General features: G+C 44.9%; 1 protein-coding gene across 5 annotated transcripts in view; it reads left to right on the top strand.

The window, feature by feature from the left end:
- The window catches only part of ttll5 (tubulin tyrosine ligase-like family, member 5), a 60,381-nt gene that overhangs the window by 5,046 nt on the left and 41,610 nt on the right, over positions 1-13,725 (top strand). For all 5 annotated transcript variants that reach the window (XR_003750354.1, XM_028987112.1, XM_028987098.1 and 2 more), the window contains exons 6-12: positions 682-812; positions 938-1,020; positions 2,958-3,027; positions 3,221-3,305; positions 4,952-5,053; positions 5,141-5,232; positions 5,309-5,416. Coding sequence is in view for 4 of the 5 variants with exons in the window: in XM_028987112.1 (XP_028842945.1) it covers positions 682-812; positions 938-1,020; positions 2,958-3,027; positions 3,221-3,305; positions 4,952-5,053; positions 5,141-5,232; positions 5,309-5,416 (671 nt within the window). In the remaining variant the exon portion in view is untranslated. The remainder of the gene's footprint in view (positions 1-681; positions 813-937; positions 1,021-2,957; positions 3,028-3,220; positions 3,306-4,951; positions 5,054-5,140; positions 5,233-5,308; positions 5,417-13,725) is intronic.

Below are 13,725 nucleotides of genomic sequence, written 5' to 3'. Positions count from 1 at the left end.
TGGATTCTTCAAAATGGCCCCATCTTTGTCTCCGTAACCGCCACAGAGTAGGGGCGTCCGAACTTTTGAATTTTATTGTATGTATTACCTCGTTATTTTTGCTGTTTCTGCCTGAAGCAATATAAACCTGTTTCAGATGCTGTAATGTAATGCAAAGGATCTCAAGCCTTCAAAGCTGCAGTTGTGTTCTGTTGCTCAAGTGAAGGGGACGTTCGGAGTGTATTCAATGCGCTGTACAGGGTGGGCCATTTATATGGATACACCTTAATAAAATGGGAATGGTTGGTGATATTAACATCCTGTTTGTGGCACATTAGTATATGTGAGGGGGCAACTTTTCAAGATGGGTGGTGACCATAGTGGCCATTTTGAAGTTGGCCATCTTGGATCCAACTTTTGTTTTTTCAATAGGAAGAGGATCATGTGACACATCAAATTTTTTTGTAATTTCACAAGAAAAACAATGTTGTGCTTGGTTTTGACGTAACTTTATTCTTTCATGAGTTGTATACAAGTTTCTGACCACTTATAAAACGTGTTCAATGTCACTAACCATTCCCATTTTATTAAGGTGGATCCATATAAATGGCCCACCCTGTAGATCAGAACTGGTCTCGCGTTCTCGTACGGACGTCGTCCCTGCGAGCCCCGGCCGTTGACCGCCTGCTGTTTGCTTTGCAGGTCGTATGAGCTGACTCGGAAAGACCGGCTGTACAAGAACATCCAGCGGATGCAGCAGGCCCACGGCTTCAAAAACTTCCAGTTTGTGCCACAGACCTTTGTGCTCCCGGCCGAATACCAGGAATTCTGCAGTGAGTTTTAATTTCTTGAATTTCCTTAAAAATGAAAGAGGAAAAAAAAAAATTCCGGGCAATTGAAATTTTCTTAAACTTTCCCATTTCACCTAATCTGCTGCTTCCTATGTTTTCGACCGCAGATGCCTTCTCTAAGGACAAGGGGCCGTGGATCATAAAACCGGTAGCATCTTCCAGGGGGCGGGGCATCTACTTGGTTAGCAGCGTAAGTTGAACAATGTTGGACAAACGCCGAGCTGTCCTGCTGCCGTCCCCCTGTAATGTGCCACAAGTGAACACATTTGGTTTTGGGTGCTTAATAACCCAACAATATTCAAAAAGAACACCAGACGTGAGCTGCAACTGAGAAACATTACAGCAAAAAGTTGGAGAGTGACCACAGTGATTGGCCTTCAGACATGAACATCAAGAACATCCTCCTCAACACCGGTGTTGTGCCACATTGCTGCCTCAGCCTGCTGTTGTACTGCTGTTGTACCGAAGAACGGCTTGGCTTCTGTTGTGATTGGTCTCAGGAGATTATTGTGAAGTTGGAGGAAGGTGAAAGACCTGACCGTGGGGAAAACACCTTTTCCCTGGATGCACCGTATTAATACAGAGGCAGAAGGTTCCTGTAACTCCCATACAGGCAGCTGTAGCTATTTTAAAGCTTTGAGCTTTAAGCCAACTTTGATCCAGTCCAACAATGAGATTTCTCCAGGACGCGCCGTTTCACCGTCTGTAGCTTTAAATGCTAATGAGGAGGAGAGAGGCGGGACGAGGAGGAGAGTGGCCTATAGAAGTTGAGGGGGCATTCGAAAATGACATCAACAGTATTCGCCAACCACAATGTTAAGTACAGACAGGAAGTCGTGTCTGTGTTTTTCCAGAAAAATAAAACGAACCCGCTGGTTCAGTTTTGAGTGACAGAACAAAAAAAACCAAAACATTTGTGCTCATTTTTACATCCAATCACCGAGCAACTGTAGGTTCGCACATTTGGAAGCCAAGATGGTCGGTGGAAATAATGTTTTAGGGGAGGGGCGGGAAATTCTCTGGGTGAAAAAAGCATGAGAAACGGGAGGTAGCCTTTCCCCTTATGACATCATAAGGAGACAAATTCCAGATCCAACCGTCTGAGCTGGCGCTCTCTGAACGTTGAAGCAGAACCACCAAAACACTCTTTACACCTATCAACATTTCTAGCCACTGCAGCACCACAGACAGTCTCGGGGAACTCGTATTTATGTTAAATAATCCCACAACATGAATCATAATCAGGGACCTTATAGGTGCAACTGATAGGATTTTGCCATAAGATATGATCGAGCATTAATGTATCAAGCAACCTTTCTGTTAAAGGATGACCTGTCTGATGGAGACCTTACAAAAAGGTCACCATTACAGTCTTGTCTCTTAGTGTTCTTGGGGATTATTGGTTGCAGTTCACATCTGAAGTAAAGGAACGGTCTGTTTCTTACAGTAAGCTCTGCTCAAAGTAAATCACGAAGGCCTTTGCTCTTGGAAGAGCCCCTTGGCTGCGGTATAAACGTTTTTCTCCCCCTTTTCTTCTTTTGAGGTATTTCATGGAAAGGTGGAAAGATTTTTTTTGAAGGACTTTTGGAAGGACCTTTAATTGGTAGTCTTATTATTTTTTTATTTTCTTTCTCTATTCTATTATTTACTATGCCATAAGAGATCTGTGAACTGCTGCCAGATGTTCACCTCCCGTCCTGCGGGGCACTTTCCCTGTCGGCAACCCACGACTCTCTCATCCCTGCACTGCGGCTCCCCCGTGGCTCTGGAAAATAAATTCAATAAAGTGTATTGTCTTCTTATCCATTGCTTTTTAAATGTAGTTCACAATTTCAATGGGTTTAATTTTTTGCTGCTCAATATATGAATCACAAATGCTGTATACGTGTATATAAGCCCGCCACCCCCACCAGAGCTGTTAATCAGGTACTGGGAGTAAAAAAAAATAAAAATAAATCCAACATCCACCCAGGAGCTTGAGTTCAGGTGACCTTGCCGGAAGTTCTTCAGGAGAGTTGGGGTGTTGAAAACATCACCAGCTACCAGGATGTCTTTGCATCTCCATTTTTTTTTTTTTTGTGTGTCTGTGTTGAACTTTTGAAATAATTCTTGCCAATTCCCCCACAGCTGAGCCAGATCCCACTGGACGAGAGCATCCTGGTGTCCCGTTACATCAGCAACCCTCTGCTGATAGATGGTGAGCATACAAGAGTCACTATTTTTAAAGGTGTTTGATTTTTGGTTCATTTGTTTTCTGTGTTCTTAGAGAGTGAAGGAATTAGATCATGTGGTTTTTGTGTGTAATAACAGGAATATTGAGGAACTCTGTTTAAATCATTGTGACTTTGTGGCTACAAATCACTGTTAACCTCATGGTTTTGCGTATCCAGATTTCAAATTTGATGTGCGGCTGTACGTCCTGGTGACCTCCTACGACCCTCTCGTCATCTATCTGTATGAAGAAGGACTTGCCAGGTGGGTGAAAATATGATGTTCTGAAAATGAATTTGAATGAAGTGCATTTCTTATGGTGTCATCAGAGATGGAACTGAATCCAGAACTGAAACATTTACATTTATGGCATTTATCTGACTCTCTTATCCAGAGCGACTTACAATCAGTAGTTACAGGGACAGTCCCCCAAGTGTCTTGCTCAGGGACATGATGGTAGTAAGTGGGGTTTGAACCTGGGTCTTCTGGTTCATAGCCGAGTGTGTTACCCACTAGGCTACTACCACCCTTAGTCGAAACACTGTGAAGGTTCCTTTTATTCAATGAACAATGATTGTGTAAGAATAACATGTTTAATTTGGGTTCATTGCCAAATTAATAAAATAATTTGTTTCTTAAAAAAAAACAAGCTGAATATATATGGCCTGAAATAACGCGGGAATTAGAGCGGCCTAAACGAAATGAATCATAGGGAAGTGAATTTATTGATTTATTTTTTATGGTAGGTGTCTGAACTGTGTTGAACCGTGTGAACACTAGATGGCAGCAGGGCTCCAGACTGAAACCAGGAGCCTGGGAGACAAAGCGTCCCTTTGTCTCGAGGTTGAGGTGGTGTGTTAATGATACTTCAGGATTCTTGCCGTGTTGCTCGGCAGTCATTTGCTGTAGTGCCGCTACTTTTGCTTTTTTGTTTTTTTACCTTATAAACAATGAGCTCTGTTAAAAGAACCCGCTGTAGATGTCCATCAGTAGATCTGTTGAAGAATCACTGTTGTGTGATTTCTCTGTGTTACGGCAGTCCGGTCTGGATTGATGGCAGAGCTGATGAGCATTTTTATTAGCGTTCAACCTTTAGGGAAACTGAGCTTGGCCCGTCTATCATAAATCCAAATTCCGAATCTGGAAATCCTTGGCTTTCCAGTGGCATTCGGGTGCTCTCTGGATGCCAAAGAGGCCTCGATATTCCACATGTGGTGTCCACTCCTTGGGTGCGTTGGGTTTAGCCCCCGCCGTGTTCATCTTTTAATAGATGCGGATTTATGTTTTAGCGCACAGCATGTCATAACACGTCAGCAGTAGGGGATTCAACCAGACGTGACATTTACCAACGAGTGCAAACTTTATTAACAATGCTACAGACTTTAGAGGTGTGTATCTTCACCGGTCTCACGATTCGATTACGGTTATCGATGCATGCCATCAGTTGTTCTACATTACTTCACATGCATGAAATCACCATGACTTTCTCTTAAATCACTTAATTGACGGTTTACATAGTCAACAATATTTCAAATTGCACTAATTTCAAATTGCTTTTATCGTCCCATCACACGACACCAGTACACTAGAGTCCAAAGCTTCTCATGCAGCAGTGATGTGCCAAAAAAAAACAATAAAGATATGCACATATATGAATATGTAGACCCATTAACCATACACATATATGCATACAGTTATTTAAAGTACAGAACAAATGATTATGCAATATTGTGGGTGGTTATGCGCCAGTGTGGTGCTGGTTTGGGGTCCCGGGACTTTTTCTCCATCCTCCTCGGGCGGTTCCTCATGTCGAGGATGAGTTTTGAGATCCACTTTGTTCCATTTCCGTAATCTTAAAACCGTGCAATGCCAGCGGTCCTTGTTCGGCGCAACTTCTGCGCTCTCCGCAGGTTCGCGACGGTGAAATATAACCGCGCCACGAAGAACATCAAGAACCAGTTCATGCATCTCACCAACTACAGCGTCAACAAAAAGAGCAGCGACTACGTCAGGTGAGCGGCCGGAGAAGGAGGCCTTCTATTAAAGAGCCGGGGCAATCCTCGGCGCCCTTTCATGCGTCTCTTTTTGTTCCCTTTCAGCTGCGATGACCCCGAAGTAGAGGATTATGGGAACAAATGGAGCATGAGCGCAATGCTGCGGTATTTGAAGCAGGAGGGGAAGGACATCACGCGTGAGTTCTCCGCCGCCTCTCGCACGCACCCGCGACCTTCGGAAGATTGATGGTTTTCAACCGCTCATGTTTGCAGTGCTAATGGGGCAGATTGAGGACCTGGTGGTCAAAGCCGTGCTGAGCGCGGAGCTTCAGATCGCCGCCGCCTGCAAAATGTTCGTCCCCCACCGGAGCAACTGCTTCGGTAAGAGGCCCGTTCAATTCCTGTCATTAATTCACCAACACGCCACCAATGGCACTTATAATGATTGTAAAAAACTAACTCATTTTCACACCTTCACCCTACCAGTTACACATATTTTATGTTAAAGACGTAAAAGTGTAATACTTGGTTATGTTTGCAATATTTGCATATTGGTTCATTGTTTACTTGCAACATTTGCAATACTGTGGTCTGTAGCAGTTGCAGAAAGCATTTCACTGCACATCATACTGTGTATGACTGTGTATGTGACAAATAAAATTTGAATTTGATTTGAATTTGATCTTACCGTGATTCCACTCACTTCCTGTCGGCATTATGGGAAATGTTTCATTATTTATTGATCGCTCTAATTTTCACAAACCACTCAGATGGTTTGTGATCTTTTTTTTAACGCGGACCTCTCCGTTAACGTTAGAAAAGTGCCTCCGGGGGTTCTCTGGGGTGCCCCTTAAACACGATCTCTTCACGCTGCCCTGCTTCAGACTTTTAGCCCGCGTCTAACCTGGTGCCGGCCGCCTGTTATACGGCCCCTTGGACGCCGTGGGTGTGTGTTTTGGAGCGTTTCGGGGCTAAAACGGGGAATTTTTCTTTGTTCTTTTCCAGGCCCGGGCCCTCCGCAGCACCGGGCCTGTGTGAACCGCATTAGCGCGCCATTACCGCTGTTGGTTTTGGCAGTAATTGCCCGCCATGTGCCTTGCTAGCGCCCGTTTCTGGCACCGTTGGACCTTGGCCTCGGCTGGAGAAGTCTTCCAGAGCCTCTCCTTTTTCTGCTGTCTCTGTACTCTTTCTGCGCCCTGGGCTGGTTTTCAAAATTTCCTTCACTGGCTTGCTGATTCTGTCATTCTTTCCCCCTGGGCACTGAAACAAGCCTCTCTAGCCATAATAGTCTCCTCCCTGAGGGGCTTCTTGTTTAGTTTCGAGGTGCCGTATCTGAAGATCACCAGTATGGAGATGCTATCTCTGCTGCTCTGCGTCCTCTTCCTTGATATCGCTCTTGGCCGTTCCATCGTTCTTCTTTCCCTCTAGCAGACGGGGGCTTCGGGTGTTTTGGTCACTGCAGTCAGGACGCACGCAGATGGATGTGCTGAGGGCGCGGTGACTCGGCCCGCATCTGACCGAGAGGGTGCTGGCGCCATCACTCGCATGCACGGGCATGGAAAACCAGAGGATGGGGCGTCATGTGATGCACACCACGGAAAAAGCACACTGTAGACGTAGATATACATCACACATACACTTTCATGCATGCGCGGTCTATTAGGGGTGTTCAAATGAACCTTATAATCGATGCATTGTGATGCAGACGTGGTTCTGCATGGATGCAGCGCAGAACATAATCGATTGTAGCATAATGACGTTGCTTGGTGATTTGTTCTAGTTAAAAAGTACATTTGCATTTACATTTTACGCCATTTGGCAGACGCCCGTATCCAGAGCGACTTACAACGTGCTTCCATGTCACCATGGATGAAGTGGTCAGTTCTGGTTCACTAGGACCCCCAACTATGAATACAATCTTTTTATTCACTCTGTTCTAGTTTCTATACAGAAGTCAGACAAGAAGAAGTTTTCAAGTTCACCTAAATATTCTCTAAAGAGGAAGGTGTTGAGCTGCCGTGTGAAGGTGCTCAGTGACTGAGCTGTTCTGACCTCGAGGGGAAGTTCATTCAGAGATGGGGGGAGTACTGCCGGTAGTGACTGTTGCGGCCTGATCTGAGTACCGTGCCGCTCCAGGTGCGTTCATTCACATTTTTACTGTGCTTTGAAATGCCCATAATGCATAATGCTGTTGTTTGGTGATTTTCTGGCGGCGGTATTAGAAATTCTCATTTAAAAAGTAGTGCCGGTAGGGACTGTGGCTGCTTGATCTACAGAGTACAGCGCCGCTCCGGGTCGTAGTTCCACGCTGCGTGATCCTCTCGCACCGCGGAATTATGGGATGCATCGATACCGAGGCACTGATAATCAGAATAGAATTGAGAACAGTGAATGTTTACACCTAATGTCTGGACACACCTTCTCATTCGACGTGTTTTCTTTATGTTCATGACCATTTACGTTGGTAGATTCTCACTGAAGGCATCAAAACTACGAATGAACACATGTGGAGTTATGTACTTAACAAAAAAAGGTGAAATAACTGAAAACGTGTTTTATATTCTAGTTTCTTTGCTCTGATCACTGCTTTGCACACTCTTGGCTTTTTTTGTTAAGTACATAACTCCACATGTGTTCTACCAACGTAAATGGTCATGAAAATAAAGAAAACACATTCAATGAGAAGGTGCGTCCAAACTTTTGGACTGTACTGTATTTGAAATACTCATGTGGAGTAAAGTAGAAAAATTTATGGGATGCATTGATAATCGTATTTGAATCATGAGACCAGTGTGAAGGTTCATGCCTCTATTGCAGGTTCATGCCTCTATTCCCGCCGATTGTGGGGAAACTGGTGCCCTGACCTGCTGTGTAATGTTTGTGTGAGAATAGTTCTCTCTTTAGGATATAATCACGTGGAGAAACAAACCACCAAAATTAATATTTAGTCATTTTAATTACAGGCTACATGGTGTTTTTTCTTTTCCCCAGTAGTTTTTATAATAATTTAGAATCAAACTAATACTAACAGTTCCTTTTTGTATGCAAAGTTAGTAAATTCCTAAGTAAGTCTTAGCTGCAATAGATGATTAATGCACATTTGGGGAAAAAATTATATTTTGCTTCAGCGTGACCAAAAAGGGGTAAGAAATGCTTCTACTCAGCTATGACATTTTGACTAAAGCTTAACAAGTTGGACAAGCAGGCCCATTTGATTTGAATGCAACCACTAAATGAATCACAAATGATTTATGTGCGCTCTTTGGTCTGACCAAATTGTTCTATATTCACTCTCGCTTAATCACTGCCGGCGTCCTAACCCAACTTTTCTTCCCAGAGGTGCTCAGTTCCACCAGACACGTGGTTGCCTCGTATCAGCCCAGGAAGGCTATATACTTACATGCTGTGGCTGACAGTGAAGTGATTGTCATTGTGAAACACTGCAGCACACGGTGACCCCTCTGCATTTAACAATGTGTGCGATATGGCCTAAAATTCATTTTGCGATATAAATTTAACAATAGACTGTATATATATTGGTGCTACATAATTTGACAATTAATTTTAAATTTTTATGTTTTTTAAAGGGTAACATGTGTCCATAGCAAAGGCAGATACATCAAAATATAGCATCAGCGTACACCAGGTAAATTCTACTGAAAGTAGACTTTGTATGATGCGAGTGATTAGGATTTTAGGATTTTCTGTATACAGCTGTAGAGTTTACGTTATAAATATTGTCAGAAGATTATTTAATTAACACCATTCTTGTTCATAATTTATCATTCAGTCCCTCCAGGATTCCAAGATGTTATTTTGTGATTTTTTTTTTTTTTTTTTAAATCCTTTACTTTACTTTACTTTACTTTACTTTACGCTTTTATCCAAAGCGACTTACAAGAGGAAAATTACTTTTCTTTTGCCCAGGGCACCAAACAGGCTAAGACCATCCCTGGTTATTTCCATGTGGGCGCGGCACACTTCCTTGTTTCGTTTTATTTTACGGGTCTGCAGGATTTTTCAGACCCTTAAACTTGTAAGCATACATTTAAGCATTACTAATCATTTTTAATATTATTTACGGCCCAAAACTAATGGCTTGTGCTGCAAGTAGGCGTGGTTTTGCACAGGTGACGCTATTTTGTCGTTTTCACAAGGAGCGGATATTTCTGCGGTAGACCGGCATGCCTACCCGCAACACAAATTCATTTCATGGATATCGTGTGTGTTCTCTGTACATGCATGTACGTGCATTACTAGACCCGTTTGGCCCCTCACAGGCTGGAAATGTGCGCAGCGCCCCAGGTGGAGCGACCAAAGAAAACGGGTCGCGGGACAGGGGTCCTCCCAGCTGCAGATGCCGGTTTTCACGCACCCGGGACCCTCTGGTGACCCCAACTCGAGACTCGAGAGGGTTCTTGTCAGTACAACAGCGTTTCCGGCGTGTTGCCGGAAGGTTGCCGGTTCGAATACCGGTCTGCCAAGGTGCCACTGAGCAAAGCACCGTCCCCGGCCGCCTGTCATGGCTGCCCACTGCTCACCAAGGGTGATGGTTAAATACAGAGGACACGTTTCACCGTGTGCTGTGCTGCAGTGTCTCACAATGTCTCACAATGACAATCTGCATTGTTTGTTAGTGGATATTTCAAACAGGACCCACAAGACAAAAAAGAGCAGAAATAAGGAATTGAGAAATGTTAGAAGGTGCTTAATGAATATTGAATGTTGAATTTATACGTGTTCCAGTGATGGTGGTGTATTGAGAGCTCTGACTGCTTGTGTCTGGCAGTTACAGTTGCCAGTTGACGGTAGGAGGGAGAACAGGGCGTGTGAGGGGTGGTGAGAGTCCGAGCTCAGCAGATGAGGGGGTGTTTCTTGTAGAGCTGGGAGATGGTGGAAGTGGAACCCCCCCAATGATGCGCTGCAGGGCCTTCTGCTCGGCGACAGTGCAGTTCCCGTACTAGACAGTGATGTAGCAGCAGAGAACATCTCGGTGGTCCCCCGGTTAGACCGATGGGAGGAGGGAGGTTGGCCTTCTTCAGCTTCCTGAGGACGTGCAGACGTTGCTGGGCTTGGAGATCTCTCCTGAGTGGAGTTCCTTTCAGACGGATTAAAGTTCAGCCGGCTCTCCGAAATCAGCACCAAAATGGCTTTAATTGCCCTCTGCACGCTGGTCCCTTTTCTTTACATGAGAAGGAATTCCACATCTGCAGGAGGTCGATTGTTTCACTGTTTCCTACACACTTGGACATGTTTTCCTCATGTCCAAACTTTCAAATTCAGCTTCCTTCCATATTTTCGAATCTGTTCTAATTAAACACATTTTCACATTCCAGCCTGTTCTCGTTCCCAGACCGGCACTCTTCAATAAATCAACAGCACTGTGCAGAAGTTTTAGGCAGCGGTGAAACTCAAAGGATTTCCACCTTTTTCTATCTAAAAGTGGACAACAAAAGTGGAAATAATCCGGATTAAAAAGTGAATGTTGTGCTTGCAGATTATATAAACAGTGGTTTAGTTTCCACTTTTGCACAGTACTGTTACAGATATCAGTATCCATACATTGTGATTTAGTATTAAAGTTATGGAATTTATTAATAGCTCCTTTACCAATAAGGGAAATTTCTATCAGAATTAAAAAAAAAAAGTATGAATTATGAAAAATCTGGGCGTATAGGGGCGCCGTTGCAAATAAATGTAAAAAAATAGGTCAAGAAAAATATATTCTTATCAATTTAATAATCATAAAGTTTTTAGGTTAGTCTGTTGATATTAGATAAATAGATCTTTAGTAGCTCTTTGAGGCATTAGCAATATACAATACAAAACAGAAATATACAAAAATAAAAATAATAAACGTATGCCTAAATGCAATGTTCATATGAAGCAGTGTACTTATAATGAACTTATACAAAGGAAATTAAAGTAATAAGAGAGAATACAGACAGTGGTTTGAAGTTGTATAAAATATAAAAGCAGTTGTTTTCTTGTGTGTAGGTCTGTGATTTATGGATCATTGGCCAGCGCCAGTTCCTCCCGTACCACATAAGACGAGGAAAATGAGTAAAACTGCAGGCTGCACTGTTCATTCATCCTGTGAAACATTCCCAGGCTGTGTCGCCGTGGCCCAGTAAGAGAGAAAACATCATGGGAGGAGTTTAATGCCACGCCCTTCCATCCCACTCCCCTCACATCAGACTCCACTGGTTTTACACTGAATTTTAGAAGATCTTTATCGCGCTGGAATGTTGTATGTGTGTTGTATGGAGTATGTGTGTGTGTGTGTGTGTGTGTGTGTGTTGGTATCTGACTATGTGTGTTGGATGGAGTGTGTGTCTGCTTGTGTGTGTGTGTTGGACGGAGGTGTGTGTTGGTATGTGACTATGTGTGTTAGATGGAGTGTGTGTGTGTTGGACTGAGTGTGTGTGTTGGTATCTGACTGTGTGTTGGATGGAGTGTGTGTCTGCTTGTGTGTGTGTGTTGGACGGAGGTGTGTGTTGGTATGTGACTATGTGTGTTGGATGGAGTGTGTGTCTGAGTGAGTGTGTTTGTGTGTTGGTATCTGACTATGTGTGTTAGATGGTGTGTGTGTGTGTGTGTGTGTGTGTGTTGGACTGAGTGTGTGTCTGGCCAGACTCCTGGCTCGCTGTGATGAATAGGACCGGGCTGGTAAGTGAAGGCTCCTGATTAAGACGTGTTATTACTTGGATCTGATTATCCAGGATGAGGCCTGATTGTGTTACACACCAAACGTTCCTCTAACGCAGCCGATTTTCTCCACACATCCTTCATCCTGCAACAATCAGCACCAACACTGACATTCAGCCGCTGTTCCGCTCTGTTCCGTCATCTGACCCGCGGTCTGGCGAGGTCAAAATATCCCAATATGCTGCTGGCATTGTGATGACGGTGACGTCACTGTTGATTCTAATGATTTGATCAGATCCTCATGGCAGGGTGGTAGTAGCCTTGCAGGTAACACACTCGCCTGTGAACCAGAGGACCCAGGTTCAAACCCCACTTACTACCATCATGTCCCTGAGCAAGACACTTAACCCTGAGTGTCTCCAGGGGGGGACTGTCCCTGTAACTACTGACTGTAAGTCACTCTGGATAAGGGCGTCTGGTAAATGCTGTAAATGTAAATGTAAATTATGCCGATGAATAACACCAGCCTATCGATAAGGAATCAACAAGGACACGGTCACCTTGGTGGTGGCCTAGCGGTTAAGGAAGCGGAAGCGAAACCCGAACCGCCACTGAGGTGCCACTGCTCCCCGGACGCCTGTCATGGCTGCCCACTGCTCACTCAGGGTGATGGGTTAAATGCAGAGGACAAATTTCACTGTGTGCACCGTGTGCTGTGCTGCTGTGTATCACAAGTGACAATCACTTCACTTTACGTGTCCCAACTGTGGGTGGGCAGCAGCATGTCACGATACGTTTTCAGTAGGGTTGCATCCTGCACCGGTCCCAGTGTTCCTCTCCCCTGGGATATCCGTGTTCCAGTCGTGGAGGTTCCTCTCCAGTGTGGAGTGACGCGCCGTCGCTGGCGTGGTCTTGTTGTTATTGATGTTGTGGCTTGTGGTCGGGAACCGCCGCGGCGTTCCGCTCCCTGCCGGCTCGTTTAAAAAAAAAAAAAAAAAAAAAGCAGCTTCTGCCTCCTTGATCTTCCCTTGTTGCTTTTTACTGGTTTTCCAAGCTGGGAATGTTTAGCGGTGGCGTTAACGCCACTCCCCGGCAGGATGGTGCGTCCCGGAGGAATTGGGGAAAATCTGCAGCACCAGGCCTTGTTTGTGTGTGTGTGTGTGTGTGTGTGTGTGTGTGTGTGTGTGTGTGTGTGTGTGTGACTGTGACTGAGAGAGAGAGAGTGTGACTGAGAGTGAGAGCGAGAGTGAGAGTGTGACTGAGAGTGAGAGCGAGAGTGTGACTGAGAGTGAGAGAGAGTGAGTGTGAGTGAGAGAGAGAGAGAGTGTGACTGAGAGTGAGAGAGAGAGTGTGACTGAGAGTGAGAGCGAGAGTGTGACTGAGAGTGAGAGCGAGAGTGTGACTGAGAGTGAGAGCGAGAGTGTGACTGAGAGTGAGAGCGAGAGTGTGACTGAGAGTGAGAGAGAGAGAGTGTGACTGAGAGTGAGAGAGAGAGAGTGTGACTGAGAGTGAGAGAGAGAGAGTGTGACTGAGAGTGAGAGAGAGTGAGTGTGACTGAGAGTGAGAGAGAGTGAGTGTGACTGAGAGTGAGAGAGAGTGACTGAGAGTGAGAGAGAGAGAGTGTGACTGAGAGTGAGAGAGCGAGAGTGTGACTGAGAGTGAGAGAGCGAGAGTGTGACTGAGAGAGTGTGACTGAGAGTGAGAGAGAGTGAGTGTGACTGAGAGTGAGAGAGAGTGAGTGTGACTGAGAGTGAGAGAGAGTGAGTGTGACACAGAGAGAGAGAGAGTGAGTGTGTGTGTGAGTGAGAGAGAGTGAGTGTGACTGAGAGAGTGTGACTGAGAGTGAGAGAGAGTGAGTGTGACTGAGAGTGAGAGAGAGAGAGAGTGAGTGTGTGTGTGAGTGAGAGATTCTGTGAATGAAAGGCCACTTTCTGGCATGTTGGCCGCTCCAAGCCGAAAAGCCAGATCCGCTTCTCCTCCTCCGAAGTGGCCCGAGATCAAGCGCGCCGCTGTTTGCTCATTCCTGCGCAGTTGTACTATCT

This window comes from Denticeps clupeoides, chromosome 1 (genome assembly GCF_900700375.1).
Source record: "Denticeps clupeoides chromosome 1, fDenClu1.1, whole genome shotgun sequence".
Lineage (NCBI taxonomy): Eukaryota > Metazoa > Chordata > Actinopteri > Clupeiformes > Denticipitidae > Denticeps > Denticeps clupeoides.
This window is presented reverse-complemented; position numbering and strand designations above follow the sequence as displayed.